This window comes from Aulonocara sp. 'chitande type north' Nkhata Bay, linkage group LG13, assembly GCF_057382095.1.
Source record: "Aulonocara sp. 'chitande type north' Nkhata Bay isolate Kocher_YH1m ecotype deep benthic linkage group LG13, A_spYH_male_GT1.1, whole genome shotgun sequence".
NCBI classification, from domain to species: domain Eukaryota; kingdom Metazoa; phylum Chordata; class Actinopteri; order Cichliformes; family Cichlidae; genus Aulonocara; species Aulonocara sp. 'chitande type north' Nkhata Bay.
This window is the reverse complement of record NC_141356.1, coordinates 7,131,722-7,156,674: the sequence shown is the minus strand read 5'-3', so window position 1 is coordinate 7,156,674 and position 24,953 is coordinate 7,131,722. Positions and strand designations below refer to the sequence as shown.

General features: G+C 40.5%; 1 protein-coding gene across 3 annotated transcripts in view; it reads right to left on the bottom strand.

Moving 5' to 3' along the window:
• Positions 1 to 24,953, bottom strand: part of rmdn2 (regulator of microtubule dynamics 2) — a 39,353-nt gene that overhangs the window by 8,656 nt on the left and 5,744 nt on the right. For all 3 annotated transcript variants that reach the window (XM_086258427.1, XM_086258428.1, XM_086258429.1), the window contains exons 3-5: positions 12,865 to 13,042; positions 12,673 to 12,775; positions 10,499 to 10,559 (exon numbers count right to left, since the gene is read on the bottom strand). In XM_086258427.1, the coding sequence (XP_086114553.1) occupies positions 10,499 to 10,559; positions 12,673 to 12,775; positions 12,865 to 13,042 (342 nt within the window). The remainder of the gene's footprint in view (positions 1 to 10,498; positions 10,560 to 12,672; positions 12,776 to 12,864; positions 13,043 to 24,953) is intronic.

The following is a 24,953-nucleotide window of genomic DNA, read 5'->3' as shown; positions in this document are numbered from 1 at the left end:
CCAAACTGCATATTTTTATTAATTATATTCTGTATTTGTTTTTATTGCGTAAACCATCCATGCAACTGGGACATTTGTCACACCACTGTGCTATAACACTGCAACTTGAGCCTTGGCTCTCTGTGCTTGGTGCTTCTTCAGGCATAGTACAAGTTTCTAAACAACAGAGGGGCCATGACTAAATTCAGGTGTAAAATGTAGTTATTGTTGTAAAGGTTGTGTGGTTTATTTGCAGCAAAACTCAGTTTCTATCTATATTTTTTACCAGATTGAAAGGAAACTAGCCTTAAAAGGAAAACCTAACCTCTAACATCTTTAGCTTTTCACACAATTTGGATTTTAAGCAAAACAACGGCAGCATCAGGCATTCTCGGTTCCCCGGTTCTGACAAAACAGAAGTTAAACAATGATATTTTGCAGGGGGCGGTGAGAAGCACAGAGATGGTCAGCAGCACCTCACAGTCACACCACCTTTTCTTTGGGTCACTAACAACCAAAGGGCCTCCAAAAAACCCACCATACTCAGTGGTCTGTGGAAAGACTCCTCATTAGACAGCACCAGCAAAGATAAGCTGCTCCACCTTATTCCCCCGCTCTCTAATTAATACGCTGGCCTTGGACCAGTGGGCAGGTGGAAGCGAAACAAAGGGCGATTTCAGCTCTGGGATCTGTAAGTCAGCATGACGCCGAGGGTTCGGAGAGGAGAGGAGTGAGCTGATCAAAGCCTTTTCACTGCACGGCTGCTTTAATCCTGCTGGTACTCTGTCAAACACCACCGAGCAACATAAACACCTTGTTATATGAAGGATCAGTGTGTGCAAAGGTCATCTGACAGCGTCGCCTGACACGGTGGCGGTGATGGGAGATGGAATCTACAACTGTACGTGTGTACTACAGTGTCTGGTATGTGTGAGTAGATTTTTTTAGCGCAGTATAATGAAATGATGGGGGCTATGAAGTAAACTGCAGAGTATACTACACGATTAGCAGGTAATTACTAAATTAAGATCATGACGGCAGAAAGATTAATCTTATGAGCAAAGGAGGAGATTTCATTCAGCTGAGAATGTTCCAACTATTATCTGATCGGTATCTGATGAAAATAAATTCACAATCATTTTGGTTATGGTTGGATGAAACATCATAAAACATGAATCTTCACACGAACTACTCACACTTACTGGAAAATTGTCAGAGATGAGACACGCGTTAATCACATCACTTTTAAATGCTTTAAATTGGCCAAACACGGGCAGATGTAACTTTAAACAAAAAAGACGTGTTTATTTTTCTTAAGTGGAGCAGGGTGTGCCCATGCGCCCACTGGTTGGCGCTTGATGAGTGGAGCGCTCTACAACATCAGAGGAGCAGAGATGCTATCTGTCTGCAGTTGTGCTGCCTGGCTTCCAATGAAAACACACAGCTGGATGTAAATGCTTTGAGCAAATCTTTGACTGGCAACTAAATATCTGCAGATAGGAAACCAAGCCACGACACAGTTGGTTTGCACGTGACCGTTTCACTTAAAAAAAAAAAAAAAAAAAAGTAAATTAGTAGTTAAAAGCTGCTCACAGTATTTAATGGTTCACTGTTAGCAAAGAGTTAAAGCAAAAGTTTTTCGTTGGACATTGCTGCTTTTATAGTCACTTCCAGTCCGCTCTTTATAACTGACCATTTTTTTCTCCCTTGCTTCTTAAGATGCTCAACGGTGACCTATGAATCGTTCAGGCACAAAAAAAAAGGAATAACCCAGTGTTGAGTCTACAGATAACAGACAACTTAGCAAAGAACAATTTTAAATTGCATCTTTATGCACTTTGTTTCTACCATCCTGTTGCAAAAACACTTAATTTGTTCCATTTTCTTTAGCTGATCATCTATAAAAATGCCACAGAGTTTGACAGGCTTAGGATATTTATTTTAGACCATTAAGATGATTCTCAAAGGGGTATTACCTGAAAACTAAACAGTAACTCAAAGCCATGTCCTTAAGAACTGGGAGACACTGACACAGGGCCTGAGAGAGCCATCTGGCCCTTCATTTTATCCATCTACTGTTGACTGAAGCCGTATCAATAAAGGTCTCACAGGAGAAGCAGCGTTCAAAGAGTGATTCTTAAGGAAAGGAAACACGGAGCAAAGGTTGAACGACGGTTAATCAAACAATAACTTGTCTTAAAATCAGTTGCAACATGTTTTATGGAGTGATGAATCCAAATATGAAGTTTTTGGTTCAAATTGTAACCAGAATAGATTGAGATGGTCAGCTCGAAAACATAGTGGAGGCTCTGGCATGGACTACATTATTGACAAATTTTCATCCACAATGCACAATGATTGCTTAATTTTCCACATGACAATGATCCCAAACAGAACAAAAAGGCAACCAACAAGACAGAGCTTTGAATGTCCTGTAAGAAATATGGAGTACTATTCCTGAAAACTACTTGAAGTACTGAAAAATAAAGGTGTGTGTGCTATGTGTGTAGATTGTTCCTGTATAAAATGTCTCAAATCTCTTGAATGGATTAAATAAATTCAACAATTTGATATGTTTTGTAACTTTATAAATAGAATGTCATTGCTTCAGCGTGTCAACATGAGGATTAGCCGTTTTGGTGTTTGTTACCCAATCTCTGTAAATTAAATTCTGCTGTGATTAAACTATAAAGCAATGTTTTGACATTGTGGCAGCAATTTTTGAAATACTTTTAGACAATAATAATTAACCATGAAAATCTATCTACAAATACGTACATCAAAAAGTCCAATGGGCTCTAATGACATACATGCATTATGTACGTGTTGCAATATGCTGATGTGATTAAATGCAATAAATCTAGACAGTAACAACACGAGGAGACCAAATACAACCAAAGAAGAGCAACTAAGATCAATTATTTCCCAGGTGACAGCTGTGGGAAAGATTGCCCAACATTCAGCTTACTGCAAAGACATATTTTAGCCTCCCACTCAATGATTAACACCAACATTCAGCATGAAGCAATTCAAACAGTGTTTACTAACACATGTTCCCCAAGAAAAGATTTGGTAGAGTAGCTAATTATTGGACCATTATTGGACCAGCAGCTGGACTGTGGGAAGTAAGCAGATGTCTGTCTGGGTTAGAATCTGCAAACACCATACAGGAGATCAAGTGTGGCATTTTGGGGTTTATTGTCACTCTGTGAAAACAGGATTGAAATGCACCAGATCCTCAGTGGAGTGTGGGCAGAGGGTAAGTGGAGGGAGTGTATGAGGAAATTAGACGCGAAGGTGTACAAAGGTGCGTTTGCCCTTAGGGTCTACCTGCTGTTGTTTATCCTTTCATTTTTACTGATAGTTGAAATTCTATCTCATATTTGAGTCTCTAAGGCAAGAAAAGAAAAAGGAATCAGGAAAGAGTACAATAACAGGAGGACAGAGCTCTTAATTGTGCAAGGTCAGCCTACGTTGTTAACAGACTCAATATCACCGACTATACTTGGCAAAAAGCCCCAAGTCTCAGCTGCATGGAAGAAGCAGCAGATTGACTTTCACATCCAAACACACAGAGCTCATTGAACTTTACACCATCAGGCACCTGTTCAGACTAAAAGCCGTACAGAAACAGGAGGAGAAACTTGAGGAATTTCGGCTAACCTGTGTGAGAGTATGCGAGTTTGCTCAAGACAAAATTAGTTGATTTTGTTTTTCTATGCGTGGGAGACGAAATTCATGGCACGATAAGTGTTCCAACGGTGTACAAAGAGGTGTGAAGTTTAAGCAGACACAGGCTTTCCAAGGCTGCTGGGAACACAGCACAGTGCTGCCACCAATTATGAGGCACGTGTTTAAAATTAGGGTTGTCATTGCAAAGTTCAAAGTTACTCCATCCTCCTGTCCTCCTCTGTCTCCCTGCTTAATCCGTGGGTCTTTGTATCATCAGTGAGGCTCTAAAGTCGGGGATTTACTTTGGATCAATGAAAATGCACCTATATACAAAGCCAGAGATACAAGAATGCCATCACGCCTCCCGTCAGTCAGATTACACAAACCGGCCTCCACGCTCAATGTCCCCAAAGCCCCACACGTATGCGTATGCATTCATCTAATGTCATACACCTGGTCAATACATTAGCCCTGTAAATAGACACAATAGCTATAGACTGAGTGCTTTTGAAAACTGAAACCTGGGAGAGGAGAAATTGAAGTATTAAGAGTTGACATGGACATAAAATTTATTTTAGTGCGGAGTACACTGGTAGTATGCAGGGGTAGAGGTGCTCTTTGAATAAGTTAAGTGCCTCTACACACATCCAACTTCAAAAGAGTCCTTATTCACCTTCTACTCAAAAAGACTGCATGACATAATGGGAAAGTATGTGTAATCTCTCCTAAGGTGACCACTGTTACCTCATCACTTAAAGCCTTAAACAACCATAAAACCCCAGAGAGGATGTGTTTTGTTCTTGTATGAGGTCCTACTGTCTCCAAACTTTGGTTAGTTATTATTTTTTAACAATAGTTTTAAATAAGGAAGTCATTTTTTTTGTTTTTAGTATAATCCTTGTTTTTGATGGAGGTGTAATGATGACGTCAACATCAACGTTATCAAACGTAGACACATAAAAAGAGGTTTCTTGATTTCTTTTTTAAAAACGGAATGTTGTTTCTTAATTTTTTAACAATATTATTCAATTCATTCCAATTTTATTTATATTGTGCCAAATCACAACAACAGTTGCCTCAAGGTGCTTTTAGAGTATAGCTACTATAGTAAGGTCATAACTTTAGCATTAACTTTATTCTACATAACCACATGTAAACATACACACAATGAAGACCCTTTGATCTATAACTTGTTACCGACATATTCCTAACTACATTTGCTTATATACCAATATTTGCTAGCAATTTGCGAGCAACAGATATGGTTGATACACTGGTCATTCGTCATTTCATTACTGTCAGTCTCACTGCTTTAAAAAAAATGAAAACAAAACAGAAACACAAAACAGTGCTTCACTGAAACTGTGAACCAAGCTGAAACAGAAAACTAAGAGTTCAGTAAAGTTTTTCTACTATTTCTGCAGAATGTGTCATCTCTCTTAACTGGGGATGGGTACCACTGTCCGGTTCTGACATAAACGGTAGTAACCAGACCGAAAAGCAGCGCACATTTCGGTGCTTTATTTCGGTGCTTTTTTTCCCTGAGCTGTGATACACTTCTAGCCAATAATTTTACGTTTCCGAGGATAGTAGGCGGGTCCAGGTACGTACGTTCTGTTAGAGCAGAGCTACAGATTAAAAATGCCCAAGGCGAAGCGGTCAAAAGTCTGGCTGTACTTCACAGCAAAAGATGCAAACTCAGCAGCCTGCAACAAGTGCTTTAAGCTGATACTGTGATACTGTCAAAGGAGGTAACACCAAGAATCCGATTAAACACCTGGCGCCGCATAGCGTTTTTTTTTAAAAGCCCAGAAATGCGCCGTATGATAGCTTGCTGCGAGACCTCACACCGAGCACATCTACTGTGCGTAGGTTGCCTGTTATCGGACCCGGAGTTAGCAATATCCCCCAAAAACACGAAGAGGAGAGTCCTGGCCCCTAGCCCTGTCAGTGTAGCAGAAATGATGACGGATGATGATGCAGCAGCAGCCGTTCTTCTCTGCGTGAGTAGCTTAATGTTGTTCGCGTGTAATTTACGTTTAGTAGGCTAACCACGTTATTACATTAATGCATGTAAGGTGAACTAGCAAACACCATCATAGCTACATGCGGTTGTCTTCTTGTTTGATGGCAGATACTCCCTTCACCCTGGCCAAAAAGGCTAAAATGACCAAAGAAAAAGTGGAAAACAGTTAAACATGAGAGGTTTTGGACAAAGTTTGTGTTTTTTCCCATTAAGCACTGCTTCCAGCCAAGAGTGATACCATATATGCCCCATAGCTGCAGAAAAGGCTAACATTGTTATCTTTTTACAAAAAACCAGCTGAACATGAGAGGTTTTTGGACCAATTTTGTGTTCTCCAGTCTTTAAGCACCGGTTTGAGCACCGGCACCGTTTCAAAAGTACCGATTTGGCACTGGTATCGGATAAAACCTAAACGATACCCATCCCTATTCTTAACTCTTGGCACAATCAGTCAACGCATCATTAAAAGGCAGACCAAGCTTCCAGGTTGGATTTACTTGTCATGCCGTTTGTACCAGGTAACAAAAATCGGGAGTTTCCCTAGAAGAAGAAGAAATACTGAAGCATGCCAGCAGGTGTGACATTATTTAAGGTGGGTGACACTGACAACAGTAAGGATTTGCTTACCTCATTAATTGAAACTTTAAACATAACACAGCAAATTGTAATTTTTTTGCGTTAGATCTATTTTGATCTGGTATCATTCAGAGTATACAGTATTGGCTGGGCGTAATGAATGAAGTAACATAACGGGTGGGGTTCTATAAGGAGTAGTTCTGACTATGGCAGTCCAAACATTTCAAAAGCTTGACCAAAAAAGACAACACCCATCTATTGAAGATGAGACAACCAGAAGATACTGCTTATTGTCCACGTGTTAGCTGTGTAATGGATTCAGTATGTGTCCAAGTCTTGGTCATGATGGAGACAAGTGCTGAAAAGTAAAAGGCTTGGAAGATTTTTTTTGGCAAAAAATATTCAGTTATGTTTTTAAATAGTTTGAATTTGAATATACAAATATTTAACTTGAGCATCTTGACATTTTCACTAAATTCACACAAGAATCCAATAGAAATTTGCAGCAACATTTACTTTGCATTTATGTTGGAGAATTCTCCTCACGTTGCCGTGCGTACTTTATCTGAAAGGTAAGAATGTCAAATCTTGTCATAAGAAATTGTTTTTCTCCAAGTGACAGTGGATATTTTCTAAGGCTTTGATGCAAGTGAGAAAGGCTACTTTAGTGTCCATTAAACCTTGATCACGTTTCTCAAAATAATGTCCTTTAATGACCTTGTAGTACCATATCACCCCATTAGAGCACTTCGCTCTCGCACTGCAGGCCTACTTGTTGTTCCCAGAGTATTTAAAAGTAGAATGGGAGGGAGAGCTTTCAGTTTTCAGGCACCTCTTCTGTGGAAACAGCTTCCAGTTTGGATTCGGGAGACAGACACTATCTCTACTTTTAAGATTAAGCTTCAAACTTTCCTTTCTGCTAAAGCATATAGTTAGGGCTGGACCAGGTGACCCTGAATCTTCCCTTAGTTATGCTGCAATAAGCGTAGGCTGCTGGGGGATTCCCATGATGCATTGAGTTTTTCCTTTCCAGTCACCTTTCTCACTCACTATGTGTTAATAGACCTCTCTGCACTGAATCATACTTGTTATTAATCTCTGTCTCTCTTCCACAGCATGTCTTTATCCTGTCTTCCTTCTCTCACCCCAACCGGTCGCAGCAGGTGGCCCCGCCCCTCCCTGAGCCTGGTTCTGCCGGAGGTTTCTTCCTGTTAAAAGGGAGTTTTTCCTTCCCACTGTTGCCAAAGTGCTTGACAATAGGGGGTCATACCATTGTTGGGTTTTTCACTGTATGTATTATTGTAGGATCTACTGTACAATATAAAGCACCTTGAGGTGACTGTTGTTGTGATTTGGCGCTGTATAAATAAAGTTGAATTGGAATTGAATTATATCATGAGCAGTAAAAGATACAGTAAAGGTAACAAAATTGTTTATGTTGTCCGTTTTTGAATTATCTTCAAGTTCCCTACAATAAATGTTATGTAGTAAAGAATACTAGGGATTCAAAACATTTTCTTCCATGATCCAAACTTAATTTCCTGATGGAGAAATCATGTCATTTAGAACTGCTGTCAAGGGGAAAGGCAAAGTCCTTCGAAGTAAACTAGACAGTTGACTAATGTTAAGGTTCAAAATTGAGGAAGGAGAGTACAAACCACCCATGGTCCAGAAGCTCTTGGTCAAACAATGATTTTAATGACTACACACGTGTGGGAAGACACTCTGTACGCAGACAGCAAGTAGTCTTCGACTTCCTCAAAGCATACACAGATTTTATACCGTCAGGGCTTGATTTACTGACGCCCCTTCATGCGTCACAGACAGGATATGTATATATCCTGTCTGTGACGCATTTCAGTGAGCCACTGGCTCGATGTTTCGGTTAGACTTTTGAATCATTTTACCACTTAGAGTAGACCAAGCAATTTGTCCCTTTCTAATCATGATGCCCTATTACACTACCTGGAATACTGTTGGCTGCAATAGACACACCCCACCGTGAAGCATATTTGGCCTAGAAAAGCCAGGGTAGGTGTATTTAGAGACATACTTTATGTGATATGCCATGCAAACTGCAGATGCAACAAAGCAGGTTTGTTTAGACAGTCCCCCTCACCCAACCAGCTCGACTGTCACTCATAGATGCAAGGGTGACAGGAGTTTACTGGCAGCCATTTATAAATCCACTGCAATTTCAATAACGATTTGGGCTTTCAATTTTCAGTTGTGCCTACACCGTTTATCACTTTTACATCTTTGACTTCCAGGTAAATCGCAATCAATCAATTTAAACACCTTAAATGAGGTCACACGGCAGAAAAAAAGTCCAAAAAGACATTCTTTCACTGGTATGTAAAGTCTATAAGTAGTTTCAGTGGCTGAGCAGAAACTGACTGGCAGCCTGTTTAATCAACATCTGTGAAACTGTGACAAGCTGAACAGCATTCAGGAAAACAGGTGACAAGTTTTCTCACGGCATCAGTACACTAAGTAAACAGTTACCTCAGACATAAACTTCCTTGCAACACTGCCTGGCACCGTCCCCACTCCCTGCCTCCTCCCTTCCCAAAGTGCAGCTTTACCTACTTTGCTCTGTCCGTTCAACTTAGATGCTGTTTATGCTCGGTTTAAGAATCTTACAAATTCCATCAGTGGATACAGGATTAAGAATTAAGGTTTTTTCTTTTTTCAAAGCCGTTCCTCTTAATTAGCTAAACAACTACAGCCTTATTTTTCACCTGCTGTCTCGAGTGCTGCGGTATGTGCATGAGCTAATGCTAATTATTCCCTAACGAACAGAACAAATAGGACTTCTGGTGCAAGCGGGCCGTTTTCTGTGAGAGAACTTTGTGTGCCTATACATAAAGTAACCACATAATCTCAATTACACTGGACACTCATTTATGAAATGCAAGTACCAGTAAACACTTTAAATTGGAAACGTTTTTTAGAATGGCCTCCATTAAGGACAAGTTTAAAAAAAAAAAAAAAAAAGCTAGATAAATGTGCTCGCATTTTATTGGAGCTGTGCGCGCGTGTGTTCTGAAGAAATCATAACTGTATCTAGTGCAATTTTCATCTCTCCGTTTCAGCCACAGATTCCATCAGTCAAGTTTTGACATGAGCAGTGTTTCAGATGGAGGAATGCATTGGGGCCTGCACAAATACAAACGGGATGCACGCCATCAGGCCCACTATGCAGAGCTAATTAAAAGCAAGGGGATTTTTGCTTGAGTCACAGACTGACTGGGGTGGTGTACAAGTGGAGAGGAGGTATTCCTGATATCCTTTCCTTTAATTTGTCCGGGAATAATCTGTGACTGCCACTTACACTAAGGACCACAGAGGACAAATAATAGTCATTTTGTCTGTTAGCGTCAGATTCAACAAAGGTATCATTAAATTATGCTGATGTTTTGTGACAAGAACATGTAAAATGAAAATAAATGCCTTGGAGCGACCTGTTCAGCAGCACATCCCTAAGCGCTGAATACGTACGGCTACAAACAATGCATGTACAACTTGCACTGCTGTGAAGCAACTAACAACCTGCAGAAAAAGTTAACTGTTGCAACTTCTGCAGACACGAGTTACTCCACTATAACCGTCAGTCGAACTGAGCCAAGCTTGTGCTTACATTCCTAAATTGGATGAGATGCTATCAGGTGGATGAGGGGCTGATCCGAAGGAAGGAGATGTTTGAGATGTAAGCTACTACTATCTGACAAGCATACATGCTTTCAAAGGATGCGGCAGTGCTCTGCTGAAGGACACCATTTCACTCGTATTTTACATATTGCAGGGCTTTCTGGTTGGGTGTAAAGCATAAACCAACAAATTCATATTTAAATTGCTTTTTTCATTTACCCGTGTGAGTTTTCTCTTTTCTTGTTCAAGCTGCATTTAGTAGGCTACCCAAAGGAAATGCCTGAGTCAGACGTTCATCTATTCAAACACAGAGGAACAGGCGCTCCAGGGTAACAAGTCACTCAACCCTACTGACACCTCTGATCTGGGGAAAGTACCTGCATTTGTGCTTTCATTTGGTCTCATAGCATTTAACTTAAAATTAGCTGGATTAGAAATCTGCATAACATTGATTCTCACATAATGGGACTTCTCTCATATTCAGGCTAAGCCTCATCTCAGACATCTTTCATTGCGAAAATCAGAAAGAGTTTATTGAACAGAAGAAAGTTGCATTTAAATGATAACAAGCATAAGGAAACGGCTCAGACCTACCACTGATGACTTTCAGCACATGTAGGATTTAAGCTCACTGCTTCCTCGCCAACTTTCTTCCCTGAGAGGAAAGAGAAAAAGACAGATAAACGGATAACGATCCTCTGCTGAAACATAAATCTGACACACACTCTGCAACCTGGACATTCTTGTTCTACGGGACGAAAGAACAGAGACTGGATTAGTACAATCAAGGGGTGTGTTGACTAAGAAAGCACAACAGGACACACATAAATCAAGAAGCATCAATGGGCACTGGATTAAAGCAATAAAACAGAAGTTACATCAAATGCAATCCAGGAAGACAGCTCAGTTTTTAATCCTTCATCACTTAGTGGAATGCGTTTCATTTTGTCCGCTCTATTAATATCTAAAAGAATGTTAAACATGATTCTTTGCTACTTTAAAATTTCAAGGCTTTGACACGTTCAAATGCTTTGAGACAGGTGCCTTAGCAGGAAGCACCTGGCTGGCTCTGCTTAGAGGTACAATGATGAGAAAGGATTACAGAGAAACAGGTCAGTCCAGTATGAAAACGAAAACAAACAAACAAAAAAAACAAAAAAACAAAACAGCCTCTGTTTGGAAAAATAAAACCCACTGTGGTCAAATGTAAACGATTAAGAATAAAGCAAATTAGGTCAAAGAACAAAGTGTTTGTTATCATTAAGTTAATATGAAAGTATCCTCTTTTTTGAGCGTATTACCTATGTACACAGGACAAAGATGGCAACATAAAAGGACAATTTTCTGAAGTTAACTTCAGACACAAGTATTGTAAATGCTCCTAGGGTCACCTAATCCTTTTAACACTTAAAGTAGCTCATAGGAGACATTTTGTTGTTACATTTTTTTAATTTATAGATAAAAATACACAAATGTCAGTTTTCATCTGGAACAGTCCAATCGTCAATTGAAAAACTGTCTTTGTTTCATTTAAGTGTACAGTACCATTAGCTCCACTGAGCCTACACTCACCTGCCACCTCATGGATTACACCTTGCTAGTATTGCTGCTTTGTGGCACAGATTCAACAAGATGCTAGAAACATTCCTCACAGGAATCCAGGAAATCCCACAGCCACTCTAATGGACTGAGCTCTGGTTACAGTGGAGGGTATTTTGAAGTCAGTGAACTCTGCCACGTTAGAGAAACCACTAACATCACTGAGATGACACGTTATCCTGCTGAAAGCAGCCATCAGAAGATGCACTTTGGTCATGACGGGATGGACACGGCCAATAACAACACTCAGATAGGTTGTTGCATCACACCACCACCAACTGCCTGAACCTTTGATACAAGGCAGGATGGATCCAAGATTTTAATGCTGCTGACACCAAATTCTGACACAGCCAATCATTTTGTCAATCTTCTACTGTGTAGTTCTGGTGAGCCTCTGTGAACTGTAGCCTGACCATTCTCTGTTTTCAGACCTAAAGATGGCTGTGTGGAACAATCCCAGTAGATCAGCAGTTTCTGAAATACTCCGACCAGCCTGTGCTACAACGACTACACCACATTCAAAATCACCTTCAGTACTCATTCTGATGCTGAGTTTAAACTTCAGCAGGTTGTCTTGATCATGTCTACATTACTAAATGCACTAAGTTACTGATTACATGATTAGATATCCAGGTTAATGGGCATCTGTACAGATGTACCTAAAAGCAGCCATTGAGTTTATTAGAATTAGAACCTAGACTTGTTGAAATTAAAAAGATGAGGTACTAGACACCAATGTTTGGGGGTTTACGTTGAACAGAAATTAGAGTAAATGACTAGAATATAACACTATACAAGGATCTTTGCACTGGTCATTGCAGAAGTTGTGACTCAGTGCTGTTTAAAGAACTGAATTTTTCTAGAAGTGTTGTGTAATTAACTTAAGCAATATGCTTAACTGAAGATACTGAAGATACATGAACGTGTTGCATCTAAGCTAGTATGACAGATAAATACCAATCCAGGGCTATGTTTGGTCCAAGCTTGCCAAGCACTCCTGCCAATTCCCTGACATTGCTTAAAACCACATTTGGATTTGGGTATTCCAGATGAGACACTGACTTTTGAGGGTTGGCCAGTGTAACAGTCGGATTTATTATAAGATAACATCTCATATCCAGCGTAGAATGCTAGTCAAACGAGACATGAAACAAGTTTTAGTAAATTACCAGTCTCTGCGTAGGTCTTCTTCTCCTCCAGAGTCAAGCTGATGTCATGGACGTCACAGTAAGCTCGGGTTAGCCGCCAAAGAAATGTCGAATTTTGTCCAAACTAGAGAAGTACATGAAAGTACACAACTCCATCACACTGTTTTTTATTTATTATGGAGACAAACACGAATTAATGAAATGTATATGCACCTCTTCTCTTTGTTCCAAAAGGATATTAAGACTTTCCCGTTTGTCAGACTCACAGCCCTGATGCAAACGGTCAATCTGCTCAATGAGGAGAGACAACTTGTCCACAGGATGCTCTTGATCCCTCTCTTCTGCATCACTTAGCTCATCCTCCTCTGAGTCTGTCAGCGCAGTCATGTACCTGTAAGTACAAACAAATGGCAAAAGAATGAGGTGCAGCTTCATTTTGCTGTCAGCATGTGCAATTAAACGTTACTGATGTGGATTAGAAAGCTGTGCTGAACGCGTACATGCAGACCACACCGTCTCCATCCTGCTATCAGCAAAGTGCATACGCTAAACTCAAGAAGAATTAATAAACCGCCCTACATGTGAGGTGAACTCACCCCAGCTGAGGAGCTTTTCAGATTTTGATTGATCAATCAAAATCCTGTCATCATGAGAATTTTTACAAGCCACTCTGTGCCACATACTGATTATAAAGAAGCCCTATTCACTGCCTGTTTATGCACAAAAAAAAAAGGCACCAGGTTTGTTTATATAAGTTGGTCTGTTAATTGTTTAAAAATACTAGCTCTTAAGGAATTCCTAAAGTCTAACTTTAGTTACCTGAAGGCTTTTTCACAAACACAAGGAGACTTGTTTAGCACTGTGAGGCACGCAATGCCTGTGTTAGAAGTTTTATGGTGCCCTTTCAATGGCTGCACACGCACACTGACTCCCTAAGCTAACACTTAAATAGCAATGGCAGAAAAAAAATACCCATATTAAAAAGGCAGGTGAAAATGAAAGACAGACAAAGGTAAAAAATATGAAAGGCTTCTATTAAGTGTTGGCAGTGGCTGCATATGCGTCATTGGTGGTTAAGAGAATGTTTTGGGCTGTGAGCCATGGTTCTGAAGGGATGTGTCGGAGCGGGCCTCAGACATAAACCCTGTGGACCCAACAGGTGCCTTGTGCTGCAGGGCTGCTTGCCAGTTCCACCCCATAACACACACACACACACACACACACACACACACACACACACACACACACACACGCACACACAGAGCCCTGGGTGCAGTGATTACAGGAGTAATATGAGGGCATTTGAACTGCAGAGATTTTCCTTAGCCAAGAAAGCAACTGTTGATGATGAAGTGCCACTACAGTAAAAGTCAAGTGCACAAATCGACTTATACACTGAAATTATGGGAGTTTTTCCCACTTTTCAATCAATTTTACTTCAATGAAAATGCTTTTTAACCCCTATCAATATTTTTATACAAACAGTTAAGTGCATGATAGTTTACACTGTAGGAAAGGTGACCAGCTACCGAGAAATATTATATTCCCAGGGATCCCAGAGGCTATGTTGTCGGGGGGCTTTTTCCCCGTGGTAGGCTCTCCCATGGCAAATTGCTCCTGGGTGAGGGACCAGACAAAGAGTGATTCAAAAACCCCAATGAGTGAAAGATCTAGAGAATATCTCACCCTAGCCCGGGATAGGGTTACTGGGGCCCTGCCCTCGGGACAGGTGGGGAAGGTGCCCAAGGGCGAGTGCCTGGGGATGGGCCTTAGTCTAAGACACACCAGGCAGGCACATCCCAAATGAGGGACATGGGCCCACCCTGCAGTAGGCCCGCCACTCGCAGGAGGTGCTGTAGGAGTCTGGTGCAGTGTGTGCTGGGCGGGGGCCAGGGGTGCAAACCCTGGTGGACTGATCCCCAGCTCGAACCCGAGCAGGGTTCTGTTTCTGGACTTCTGTGCAAACCAAAGTTTGTCCACAACGAACACGATTTTGAAATAAGGACACCCAAGGCCACAGGTCGATGACAGATTTTGTAATCGTATCATCAGATCTAAGGCCGTATGTTCTGGACACTTGGGTGAAGACAGGTGCCTAAATGTATAGTGAGGGTTACCTTCAACTCTTACCACCATTGACAGCATTCCGAGGGAGAATGGGGACATTGAGTCCGAATAGACCATGTTTAATACCTTAATTGCTGAAGTTTCTCCACTGAGCTGCAGCCACAAGGTGGTTGGTGTCTGTCTTGGTGGTAACCTTTGAACCAGATGGTGGGCACTGAGCCAGTTAAACAACTCCTTGGAGGCATCCACTCCAGGGGATGAAGTTTACCCAGAGTTCTTGAAAGCTCTGGATGTTGTAGGGCTATCTTGGTTGGCAGGAATGAGAATCAGCATCTCCAAGTCGGAGGCCATGGTCCTCAGCTGGAAAAGGGTGGAGTGCCTACTCCAGGTCAGGGACAAGTTACTGCCCCAAGTGAAGGAGTTTTTCCAATTCAATTTTCTTTATATAGCGCCAAATCACAACAACAGTCACCTCAAGGCGCTTTATATTGTAAGGTTTACCCTACAATAATACATACAGTAGAGTTTAAGTATCTTGGGGTCCCACCAAGAGGAAGCCACAGGGCAGACCCAGTACATGTTGTAGAAATTATATCTCCCAGCAGGCCTCTGGGAACACCTAGGTGTTATCCTGGACAAGCTGGAGGAAGTGGCCGTAGAGAGGGAGGTCTGGGCCCAGATAAGAGAAAGAAAGTGGATGGATGGACTATCGCTTTTACCACTGTTATAAATTTGAGAATTGGACTGCATAAAGATTAATCATTTGCCATAATGTCTGGAATCTATGAGCAGGGTTTCTTTCCCGCGAGATGTCTTTAGGAGCGATCATGGCTCAAGAGTTGGCAGTTCGTCTTGTAATCAGAAGGTTGCCGGTTCGAGCCCCGGCTCCGACAGCCTTGGTCGTTGTGTCCTTGGGCAAGACACTTCACCCATTGCCTACTGGTGGTGGTCAGAGGGCCCGATGGCGCCAGTATCCGGCCTCTGCCAGTGCGCCCCAGGGCAGCTGTGGCTACAATGCAGCTTGCCATCACCAGTGTGTGAATGTGTGTGTGAATGGGTGGATGACTGAATGTAGTGTAAAGCGCTTTGGGGTCCATAGGGACTAAGTAAAGTGCTATACAGGCCATTTACCATTTAACTTCAGATGCCCCCTCTGCCTTACTTTTTATCATTTGTGAGCGAAATGCATGCACTTGTAACGTGAGTTTTTGCAACAGTGAAAGACCTCTACATCAGAACAGTCTACGGGTGGAGGAGAAAATGAAAAAACACAACCATACAGCAATATCTGTACAGGGACACTAAATGTTGATATTTTATTAAATACATTTAAATAACAGCCATTCAGTCAAATAGTCACAGCCTGACTTGAACTGACTGAAATAAATCTCAGAGAGATTGTTGAAGGTTTACAAATAATTGCTGTATAATTTATAAATGCAGACAGATTGCCAACATGTTGTCAGTCTAAATGAACACAACCTGAAGGGCGTCAACTCAGCTGGCTGCCAGCTGGATGCATCTGGTTATAGTCCTATAAAAGAGGAAGGTTCCTTAGCACAAAATTAATAACTGAATGTGAATTTCTGTTAAATGTGAATTGCTCTCTATTTAGTTTATTGCCAACTGTGCTGATATTTATTCCTGAGAAAAAAAAGCATGTCTTATTTTTTGAAATAAGACATGATATTGAAATAAACTGATTGTTTTTAGAACGGAGCATATTTTTCCCCATTTAGTGGATCTGGCTTTTCATGTGTTGCACATAACAAATATCCAAATATCTAAATAAATACATAATAATAAAAATAAAATCAGATATATGTATTAAAACTTGGGTCATTAGAAACATTAGTTAGCACAGTTTAAAACAAGGTTGCAAGAGTGTTTTCAGCAAGGGTAAATCTTATTGCTCCAAAGTCCAAATTTTTAACTACAGGATTGATTTTTATTTTTTTAGCATTAGTCAGGAGTTTAAATAACTGATTCATTGGCTTGTCACATTCAGCAGCTTAGCAGGAAACAGAGAATCTCTGTAACTGCAAAAGAAACCAGACTTTGCCTCATACATATTTTAATCTCCGTTTGTTTTTATACCATCATTTTGAGATTGTAGCAAGGCTTTGGCAGACTTGCTACAATCTCCCTCTGCACACTAAACCCCAAAGTAAACCCTAATACCTGCAGGCGAAGCTCAAATCATTTATTGGCCAATACATTTCAGCTTAAAAAAATTTGAATGTGGGTGCTTTTGTGTTCTTACTTTTTTTTTTTGGTCTAGCTGCAACACAGCACGCTGCACTAACTTTCACCAAAAAAAAAAGCCTTGCATTTATCTTTAGCCTCAATGTACTAGTCATTCATTCTCTCATTCATTCATCCTTTTGTCTTTTTAATTCATTCAACAGCCCTTTTTCCCTCCCTCACTCCCTCTTGGGTGGAGAGACAGGCAGTGGCGTACTGAGTGATCAACACATTCCTGTCACGCCATTCCACGGTTCATGAATCACTTGAGTTGAAAGAAAAAGAAGCTAAGAATCTATTTGTCTTACTGTGTGTTTATGTAATGTACATATGTTTGTACAGGAACCATTATTATGTTGGCGGTGTTACTAGCAGCGCATAGCTCTGAAAGAACAAATCTAATTAAGTTTGGGTAAGGGAAAGGACCTCACAAACAAAGACAACAGTATTACAAGAGAGAGAGAGAGAAAGGGAGAGAGACCTTCTGTGACTATAATCATGGTGCAGATTAGTGAAAAACAATGACTGACTTCGATCATAATCTTTGACACCTCGGTATGACCCTGAAAATTGACCATTTGGTCAAAGCATTTAACAGATAACTACCAGATAATGTAGCAAACATGGATAATTATGTATTAGATTTTGCACAGCATCACACAGAATGATAAATGGTAAATGCACTGGTTCTTCTATAGTGCTTTTCTAATACACCTGAGCACCCATTCACAACCATTCATACATGCATTTTTTTCTATGCTTGAGTCCTTTCTAATTAAAATTCACACACATTCATACGGATACATCCGAAACTAACTTGGGGTAAGTATCTTGGCTATTTAGCATGCAGACTGGAGCAGCCAGGGATCAAACCACCGACGTTCTAAGTAGTAGATGCTCTACACCTGAGCTACAGCCACCCCCATATAGCGTGACAATGAGAAAAGTGAATAATGTCTTCACTTTACGATTACATCATTCAGCTCATTCAGATTAAAAGTCCAGCCCAAGTCCAAGTGAAGTGTTACAAAGAGGAATTTATAACAAATAGCTTTACAAGCTTAAATTCATGGAGATTACTGTTATATGGAAACACCTAAAGAAAATAATAACAATATACAGGGAAAAAGCAAGTGCTGCATGGCTCTAGAGGTTTATCCAACAGGTGTTTATTAGTAGTGTGAACACAAGCTCAATATAAAAAAATTTAATTAAAAAGGAATTGCTAAATATAATTGCCAAAAATCATGTAACAAGTTTATTCTTGGTTTGTTTTGCCTGCTGAATTGCTCCAAGAATAAACTTGCGACATGATTTTACCCTAAACAGAGTGGCTCAGCAACCCCTCCTCCTCCTCCCCTTGTTGTTTTTTTAAAAAAAAGTAGAGCTTTGGTAACACAGCATGGGGTTTCAAATGCTGCTAATTGAAAGAAACCCCCTAAAAATGGGTTCATAATTAATTTTATCCAGTCAGTACTGGATCCTGTAAAAAGAGAACTTCTTGGTTTGTAATCAGCACCATGCACAAAGCTGTGAACAACACTGTAACTCCCCATTGCAACGTTAATGGTTCCTGAAGCTTTACTTTCATTTTCAAACAGGCTGTGTGCTCCCTAGGGGAGATCATTCAGTGTGTAGAGCCTAAGGGGGCAAAGAAGGAACCTCTTAATAGAGCTTACTAATGGCAGTTTCCACGGTTACCGCCTTCAAAACAAAACCCCAGTTACCATCCCAACATCACCGGGCCTAAGAGCATGCAGCTCAGCTTATTCAGAATCTGGTGACAGGTCCAATGAAAGCCTGCTGTGAAACAATGCCTGACTGACTGGAGCGAATCCAGTTATTTATTCTCCATCCCTCCCCCTAAAAATGCTGATGTCACCTTTCACTTTCCCTACCGACCTACAAGCCAACTGACAGCGTCACTGACTTTCTCAACATGACCCCCTGCGTTGTGCTGGAAAAAGATGTGGGTGATAAACAACGCATCATTCATTTCTCACAGTCACAAGATGACACTGCACATTAATAAAGAATAGAGCCATTCATTCCAGCCACGTTATTTTTATCTCTACTGTGTATCCATAAATAGCACTTCTATTAGGATATGATAAAATGTTGTTCCTGAAATAGCAGATGAATAAACAAGTTTTGAAAGTGGGGATGTACACAGCTGCACATTTGACATTTAGCTGCAATGTCGCCAAAAGTAAACAGGAAAGAAACACGTGTATGAGAGTCATCAATGTGACCAATAAACCTGTTAGAAGGTCACAAAGATATTTAAGATAAAATAAATTACAGCAGAGTGTTTGGCAATACACAGTAAATAAGAAACAGAGTATAGAATAAGCAATTTATCCGACAGGTTACTCTTTTTGTGTGTTTTATTACACAACTTCCTGAGTTTGATGTGTTGTGATGGATTGCTTCCATTAGCTGGAAAAGGTTTTTAATCAGCTAGGAAGGATCATAACTCTAGTGACAGAGGATTTGACAGCAGGGTGGCAGCAGCACGTTTCTTGAGAATACCAAATGTTGCTTTGTTCTTGTAGCAAAACAAATAAGAACAGCAAAGAGTAAAGAACACAGCTCAAAGAGCTTTCCAGTGAAAGACATGTAGGCCCATAAAGCCCACAGAGCAAACTGGAAGTCAGTGAATGACTAGATTTGGTAGTTTTAGATATATTCACACTATGATTATATACATAAATTGTTGAATTGAAATGATGACTGACCCACAGACTCTGTGCACCTGATTAGTTGTAATAGCTAAATCACTGTCCTGATCAACCTCTCTCTGCATTATTAATGCTGAAGCAGACTAAAATTAGTACTGGGAAGCAAACTGGAACAGTATCGGTATTCCAGTTTTTCAAGCTTGACGTGAATTTTTCCAATACTACTATACCGATGAACAGGAAAATAAACAAAACACCCACTGTGGCTTTTCAAGGGTTTCAACATACAAAATTACCGACTACCAGGAGCGTCATGGAGCAAACTCAGAGGTTCTAATTATATGACACAACAATTATTAGCAAACGCTTCACTCTAAAGGAGAAAACAACAAAGCAACATAAATCATTTGACACTAGAGCATGATTAATACAGGATTTTTAATGCCGATAACATTACTGCCCTCTATTGGGCAAACTATACAATGTAACACTCCTTACATAGTTGAAGGGTGTTTCTGTCATTTTTTTATCCGTTGTAAATTCTGACACCAATAGGTTATCAAGTAGCTAATAACAGCCAATATAATCAACTTGCTGATAAATTGACTAATTGTAATCCCCCCCCCAAATGATGCCACCGAATAGCAAGAGCGTTAATGCTAGCTACCAGCTACTAACAGCTGTCCTGCAAAGTTTGGAAGAGAAAGCTGAAAGGAAGTTTGTCTTAGCTCTGCTGTGGAAACAGTAAAAGCAACGCAAAAAGTGACATTACACTAAAAGCAGAACAGGCCATCTGTTTAGGACTGATTATGAAGACCTCATTATATTAGTAACAGAACCTAAATGGAATTTATTAATTATTTCGATTTTTTTTTAACTTTATAAATTTATTTTTTCATGACGACAGTAAAATTCATTATATTCTAGAAAGTCCTGAAAGGTGAATTGGCCAACTAGCAAGAGTTCTATACATCTGGAGGAGCAATTGTTGGTCAAAAGTGTTGGTGCTAATGGCCACCTGCAAAATAACCGATCTCATTAAGATGAGTGAGCATCAACCTTTACTCTCTATACCACATCATCTGAATATAAATTAGAGATGGACCAATCCAATATTACATATCGGTCCGATACTGACCTAAATTACTGGATCGGATATCGCATCATTTTGGAGAAAGCTATCCCAGAGAAGTAAAGCAAGTGTGTAAGTTCATCTCTGAATGTTCGTAAAGCATTCCCACGTTAAGCTTAACAACCGATATATGGAGCGACTGCCTCTCTCTCCCTCCCTCTCCTGCTGCTACTTCAAATTGAAACTGATCAACAATCAGCTGATCGGCTTTTCTGTCGCGACCCCCGTCTCTCTTGTTTGTTTTTCACCCACTTTGCGGCAGAAAGAGGAAACCGGGCTGAACAACAGCAGCACGTTTAAGCTTGATAAGCTGTTGTTAGAATTTATTTAAGATTACTTTCTACACCAGGATCTAGCAAAGTTTTGCCAGGGGGGCAGGTAGGGCATTAACAGGGAAAGAGGGGCACAAAAACATACTTTTCTTTCTAATTCTCATGTCTAGCTTTTAATAAATAATTATCTGAATCTTACAACCAAAGTTTTCATCTGATGTAAAATGTATAGAAATCCATTATTGTATATACACTCTACAAAAATATAAACGCAACACCTTTGTTACTGCTCCCATTCCCCATGGGATGGACGTAGAGACCTAAAATTCATTCCAGATACACAATATAACCATCCCTCCCAAACAGTGGTCACAAATCAGTCCAAAACTGCACATTCCAGGGTGGCCTTTTGTTGTGGGCAGTCTGAGGTACACCTGTGCACTACTCATGATGTCAGATCAGCATCCTGATGTGGCACACCTGTGAGGTGGGATGGATTATCTCAATATAGCAGATGTGCCCACTACCACACATTTGGACTGATTTGTGACCACTGTTTGGGAGGGATGGTTATATTGTGTATCTGGAATGAATTTTAGGTCTCTACGTCCATCCCATGGGGAATGGGAGCAGTAACAAAGGTGTTGCGTTTATATTTTTGTTGAGTGTAGTAACTATTAAGTCAAATTTATAACCTAGAAAGCTACTGTACTTTTTCCTTTGCAATTCTGTTGAAGAAAGATGTTGAATCTATTTAATTACTGTAGAAAAATTATAGACTTCTGTGCATTTTTTTTAACACGTGCTTTAAATTCAAGTTGATTACGTCAATTAAGCATTATGGGGGGGGCGGGTCCCTATTTCTTTCTTTCTTTTTTTTGCTGGCAACCCTATTAGTTAGGTTGTTTAATATTTCCACTAAGTACTCTTTAAAATACCACAATAGGGAGGATGGTGTAGGTTTAAGTTTATTAGATTGATCAGTGTTGGTGGACTATGAATATATATATATATCCTATATCGGATTTATATTGCTATCGGCAGATATCCAAATTCATGATATCGGTATCGGACATAAAAAAGTGGTATTGTGCCATCTCTAATATAAATACGGATTAAATACTGTACAGCGAAAACTTGATTAAACAATGTTTGACTGAAACTGTTTAACAGATTAAAATGCTAATGGAAAAAAATGCCTTTTTTGCATCACGTTTATAAGATCGGGTCTATAAAGAAGCAACCTAAAAGGGAGACGTGGGTGGTCAAACTTAACAGATATAGGTCAGAGACCAGCCAATTTGACGAGAAACGCATCAGACAGCTGAAATGGGTGCATAGTATAAACTATTTTCCTCGAGTTAACAGATGTGTTTGTTTGGCTAATAGCCTTTCATTGAAGAATAATCTGAGGGCATAGACGTGAATGTAGTGGATATGGACAGCTGCGAAGCAACACCTGCATGACGTCACAGGGAAGTTAGACTAAATCTTTTAATCACAAAGCAGACAATGAACTTCTTTTTTTTTTCTAAACATTTCTGTGTGTTGATCAGGCTTGCCCGCCGCTAAACAAAACTCCTTCTTAAATCTGCTTAAATCAACAACTATCCGATGTCATAAATGCTTGTTTTTTTGGAAAAGGAAAAAAAGAAGTGGTAATGTCCTTGAGCTACAGCAACGTGATGTGAATAAACTCAGTGGGAACTGTTTGAGGATTTACAAGTTCCTACAAGACACCTTTAAATGAGGCCTCTGACAGCTTGGCACAAAGACAGTGTGATTGATGGGTCTGCTTACCTGCAGAAAGGTAGCTTTGAGGAAGTCGCCGTGACACATGAGCAGTGAATGGAGTAAACAGCTGGAACTTTTGACCCTGTACCCGCTTTTGATCAACACTACGCCCCTCTGTAACTCTGCCATTATGTCACACTAATTGTTCTCTTGTTTGAGTAAAACACATTATTGCACTCAGGTTGGAGGCAGGCTGTACTGCCAACACTGGTCACACTTGAAGTCTCTTTGTAAACAGAGGACAAAGTTGATTCATAAAAATAATCTTTGCAATTATGCAAACAGAAAAGTATTACACTTGAAGGAATGACCTCCAGAAAGGTAGAAAAAAGTGCCTTTGCCTGGTCACGATGTGCACATATCATGTTTTGCAGCAGAGCTTGCTTTCGGATTGGTTGAAGGTCCTGTTTACACTTGCACGATGCCCTCTGTTGGAAACCTGCTTCTTTCTCCTCTGTGCTGTTAGCAAATCATAAAGATTAAGATAGTTTTTCTTTTTCACCCGCTTTTTCTGGAAGAAAGAAAGAAAAGAAAGAAAGTACTTTATTGGTCCCCGTGGGGAAAATCCCTCTCTGCATTTAACCCATTCACTCAGTGAAGCAGTGGGCAGCCACTGGGCGCCCGGGGAGCAGTGTGTCGGGACGGTACCTTGCTCAGGGGTACCTCAGGGTAGCTGTTCAGGGGAATCGAATCCCCGACCTTCCGATCATGGGGCCACCACTCTACCTACTGAGCTATCCCTGCCCCTACAGAGAGGTAAAATGTTAACCTGAAATGTTTATGTGAAAAAAAATGCACTAATCTTGCTAATCTTAAGGATTTGGATTTCAGCAAACTCATAATATCTTCTACTTAATGCTTAGAGTGTGGGTTTTACGGGGATAATTTGTGGAGATATTGTGCTTCGAGACGGCTGAAAAGACACGAAGAGGCTTTTGAAAATGGATGTGAGGATTAGAAATCTTAACTAGGAGGGGGACGCCGCTCACTCCCTAAGGGGCTGGAATTTCTTCACTCCACTGTTCCCAGCTAACCCCCACACCCTCTGCTCTTACAAATAACAGAGCGGCAGGAAAGGCTCTTTAATTATAGGAGGTGTGTGCGTGATGTGATGTCTTTTAAAGCATAATAACCCCAACTGTAATTAGGAGCATTTGATGCGGCCGATGGCTGTCACTCAAAACCTGTGAACACATTTGCTAGAGGGCAGTCTGACACCTCCCAACTGTTTCTTTAGCCAATCAGGAGGGCAGTGGTAGCGACCTGAAAAGTTTATACATCATGAAAGAGGGCTCCTGGTGTCTTCTAAATAAGATCCAACTAAAGTAATTCATGCGCTACTGGCACAAGCAACAAGCACACCACTAATTAAACACTCAGAGCACGCTGGATGTTCAGTTGGCCTACTTTAAGTTGTTTTTTAAAAAATCTGCTCCAAGGCAGTACGATAATCACTGGGAGGATGGTAACAGAGATGGGGAGGAGTCATGCACCTCTGATCCAAGGCTCACTGCACACCTAAAAAGAGCGCGGCTAGGATGTGAATAGAGCTGCACCCAGTGTTGTGATGTCTCTATGGCACTTGACATACTCCACTTCCTCCATAAATAAAGCAGGGGGTCAATCCAGGTTAAGTGGCTGGATAAAGCATGCTAAAATATCCTCTTTCTGATTTGGTGCTCACAGTTTATACAAGTTTGAGAGTTTGCGTGTTCAGATTGTCTCTGTTGGGTCCAACAAAAACTTAAGTGCTCCTAACCGGTGAAAATATTAAGGCCCCGGATTAATCGTCCTTATTTAACTGCTGATAATGTTTTGATAAGATGAGATTTTAGCTGGTTGTCCATTCACAATAGACATGTTATCTATGGCTGGCATGAGTTCAAGACATCTTGGCAGGGGGTGGATGACTGGGCATGCGGTGTTTGATTGGTCTGCTGTTATCTGCAGCACCTGAGGCATTTCTACATACTGTCACATATATAATTTAATGCAAAAAAACAGCAAGCGGGTTTAACTGGTAAAGTAGGTGGGCCAAAAGTCTCCTAAAAGCAGATAATGATCAACAAATACGGCTGTTAACGTGTAAACTAACCCGAAACTAATTTACCA